A 3,650-nucleotide genomic window follows, 5' to 3' on the forward strand; every position below is an offset into this window, starting at 1 on the left:
ATGCTAGCTTTCGACAATTCGACAAAATGTGAACTTCTTAACAAAGACAAATTAACTACTTCAACATAGTCATATGCTAGCTTTCGACAATTCGACAAAATGTGAACTTCTTAACAAAGACAAATACTACATTCAATGGACCGTTCATTTAACGAAATGACAAATGTTACCGTCAATGGGCGCCCGATATGATTAATGGGCAACTAAACCTCAGCTCTAGACAGCAAAAGGTGAATTGACTTGCCTTGTCTTCCTTTAATCTTATGTCTGAAGGATAAAATAGAAGTTTCCCAATACAGCTAGCAATTGTAGCTTTAGAAAAATTAAGGTGGAGAGGGTCATAACTGTAGCTGTGACTTGCAGCCTAACACACAATAAAGTCTTTCAATATTCATAGAATTAGTGTTCTCAAGAGATTTTAAAGAATATATTTATTTTTACACTATGGAAATAGTTAAATGAAATAAGTGTGTCAGTTAATAAGAGTGTACAGTACATCTTATGGAGGGAGTTCAATATAAATATCCAATAAAAAAAAAGTTTGACCCGGTCAAAAGGTGTGGTGGAAAAGCCCCAAATCAAACACAGTTTTCAAAAAGACAACTGTATAGTTGCTTCTTTGAGTTAAAAAAAGAGCGGGAGTACAGATGGATGGGCAGTAACCAAGGCAACAAAGGCCCCACCATCCCTCAGAGGCAACCCATCAATTCCTACATCTATATTTCATTCTCACCAATCCATCCATATCCACATGTCTCACTCACCAACCAACGCCTGCATGTTTGTCTTTTTTTGTTTAGAAATTTCTATACTTGTTTTTTCTTTTTCAAACAACAAATAAAACACACTGTACTCCACATTCACCCTTCTCAACAAACTCAACAAGATAATAAAAATACTCCAATATATTAAAGCTTAAAATAGGCATAATTTATTACAAACTAGTAAGAGCTTTTACAAAAGATTATCAACAATCTTTTAACACTTGAGCTGTCTTGACTTGAAACTTTAGCTAATGCTAATAACCCATTTATGGAAGAAAACAACCACTTTACCTTATTACAAATAAAATAATTATTATAAATATTAATCAAAATATTAATCTAACCCCTAATCTTTCACTGTTCTTTCCAACTGGCAACTACTAGTTTTCCCAAAAAGCTGCATCACTCACAAAAACCGGATGATTTATTGTCACTAAACTAACCAAAACACATTCTTAAATCTTATCTTTATGCTATACTACAATATTTTATTTTTTTCAAACTAAAAAACACAAGACCCTTCTAACTAATTTCACTAGCTGCTGCTTCTTCTTCGTCAGTGAAGAGTAATTAGAATCTTCTGTTTGAAGCATTATCAAATGAATCAATAAGTCCATTCCTGAGGAAGACGAGCTTCATAGCTAGCTGCCTCTTCACGTTGCATCCTTAATCTCTGCTGCATCAGAAGAGCGTTTCTCCTTGCCAACAATGCATCTGCAAATTAAAAAGTTATAAAAATGGAAAAATCACCACAATATCATGCTAAGAACTACACATTTATTGGTCAAAACATACTTCACACGTTAATAATAACAACTCACCATAATCCACGTTGAAATCATTCATGAAACGAGGTTGTCTTCCACCGTTATAATCATCAATGTTCATGTTTAAAGCATGAATCACCCTAGTTGGGACCAAAACAGGAGCACAATCTAAAAAACAAAACAAAAACAGTTAAACCTTAAATAAAAAATGTCAGAGGTAATCAAATTAAACGAAAAACACATAGTTTAGGATTTTACTTGTTTTGTTGCGAGATTCCGGAAGAGGGGCCCCATATTGACGAGGTAAGAACACCCCTGTTCCTCCACATCCTTTTTTAACACCGGATCCAATTTGAGAACCGGATCGAGACCCGGATCCGTTAAAAAGAACCGGGTTATTTTGGTGCTTAACTTGAATAGGAGAATGCCAAACCGAACGAGGCATAGGGCGCGTGCATTTCACACTCTCGTAATCATAGCCTCTGTTTTGAACCTGAGTCGACCAGCTAGTTGCTTTCGCTTGGGCAAGAGCGTGGGCCTGGGCCTGGGCTTGTCTACCCCAAACAGAATCACACTGTTGCTTCACTTGTTGATATTGAACCTAAATAATAATTAAAATTAATTAATTATTAGTAATTAAAAAACGCATTACTGAAAATACTCGTTGGCGCCGTTTCAGAAACGGTTACGAAGGAAACTTACAACCGAAGGATTAGGGTTTGAGAAAAACGCGGCGGCACGGTTCTCCGCCGCAACAGGTGGTGGAACGCCACCGAGTACTCCTCTTTTGTTCTGAATCTCCACCAACGAAGCTTCAACGTTCATCTTCAACCTAGCAACCTCACCCGCAGCGGCGTACAACACATCCCAAGCATCGTTCTCAGCGGAAAACGGTATAGTCGTCGGCGAAGGAACACGAGTCGAACCATTCGGACTTCCTTCGCTCGAACCACCGCTACGACCGGACCAGCTTCCGATTCCGGCCAGCGTCGACTGAGGCGAACCAGCCATGACTCGAATCTTCTCCTGAATCATCAAAAAACAAAAGATAGTTAGTTTCATACAAATCAAACAAAAAGGCTTTCAAATCTCGAAATAAAGACACAAACTCTGAAATAGTGATTACCTCAGGTTTCTTGTTGAGAATGGGAACAGCGAGTTTCTCCTTCCGAGTTTCATTCACCGAGGCTTGACTCAGTCGACGAGTTAACCCAGCAAAGAAATCCTCCTCGTCACTGTTTTCAGTTTCAAACGAGTCAAACTCGTAAGGAAACTCATTGGGAAAACCAAACGCAGCGTCGCGAATCTCACTCTTCTCGTTCTTTTTCACAAACTCAGCACGGTCTTCTAAAAGTTTAGCCATAGCAAGAACAGAACAAAACAGAACAAGAGAGAGTGAGAGAGAATAAGGAGATAAAAAAATAGGGTTATGGTTATTGGATTTGAGGCAGTTACAAAGGAAGTTGAGGTTGCTGGTTGTGGAAGATATAATAATTATACAGCTGTGTGTGCTTGTGTTTGCAGACTAAGGGACCCACAAAATAGAGAAAATGAAATAAAAGAGAGGAGAGAGAAAAAAGATCAAAGATGTAGAGAGAGAAAGTAAAAGCAAGTGAGATGGAGGATAGAATGTTGAAGACAAGTTGCTTTTATTAAGGATTCAGGGTCCCTTTAAGACAGTTCAAAATCAAAAAATATATTGGTGGAAAATGAAAGAGAAAGATAAAGATTTTGTAAAACTTGAAAACAACTGGAACAAATGGCCCAGTTGTTGAGACATTTGTCCTTGCATGCAACCCACCTGCCATTTGTCTACTCTATTATATCACTTATCTTTAATAAAAAATATTTAATTAATAATTTTGAAATTTAAAATAATTAAGCGGCAGAGATATTTTTTATTATGGGATTTTTATTTTTTTACAGTTTCTGATTCTTGCCTGAGGGAACTACTATTTACTCACCTAATTCCACTGAGTACTACTGAAACCCAATTTTTAATTTGTCGTTATTTGTTTTTGGGTAAATTTTGGTCTTTTGCACCACTCATTTTGAAATTTAAATTTTAAAACTTCTGAATCTTGTTTTAAATTGCTCAGTGTTTATTTTTTTTCTTCCG

The 3,650-nt window shown here is 36.9% G+C and overlaps 1 protein-coding gene across 1 annotated transcript; it reads right to left on the reverse strand.

The window, feature by feature from the left end:
• Positions 1–887: 887 nt before the first annotated feature.
• LOC127118224 (uncharacterized) lies at positions 888–3,188 on the reverse strand. Its single transcript, XM_051048384.1, has 5 exons — positions 2,658–3,188; positions 2,234–2,557; positions 1,790–2,132; positions 1,586–1,699; positions 888–1,478 (listed from the first exon to the last, which is right to left on the reverse strand). The coding sequence occupies exons 1-5, from the start codon at positions 2,892–2,894 to the stop codon at positions 1,369–1,371; spliced, it is 1,128 nt and encodes a 375-aa protein (XP_050904341.1). The 5' UTR covers positions 2,895–3,188; the 3' UTR covers positions 888–1,368.
• Positions 3,189–3,650: the final 462 nt, after the last annotated feature.

This window comes from Lathyrus oleraceus, chromosome 2 (assembly GCF_024323335.1).
Source record: "Lathyrus oleraceus cultivar Zhongwan6 chromosome 2, CAAS_Psat_ZW6_1.0, whole genome shotgun sequence".
NCBI lineage: Eukaryota > Viridiplantae > Streptophyta > Magnoliopsida > Fabales > Fabaceae > Lathyrus > Lathyrus oleraceus.

Coding starts and splice junctions, on each gene's coding strand:
- LOC127118224 (XM_051048384.1), bottom strand. CDS start 2,894: ATGGCTAAACTTTTAGAAGACCGTGCTGAGTTTGTGAAAAAGAACGAG. Junction 2,133..2,233: donor CAAACCCTAATCCTTCGGTT/GTAAGTTTCCTT, acceptor ATTATTATTTAG/GTTCAATATCAACAAGTGAA. Junction 1,479..1,585: donor TGATTTCAACGTGGATTATG/GTGAGTTGTTAT, acceptor TTTAATTTGCAG/ATGCATTGTTGGCAAGGAGA.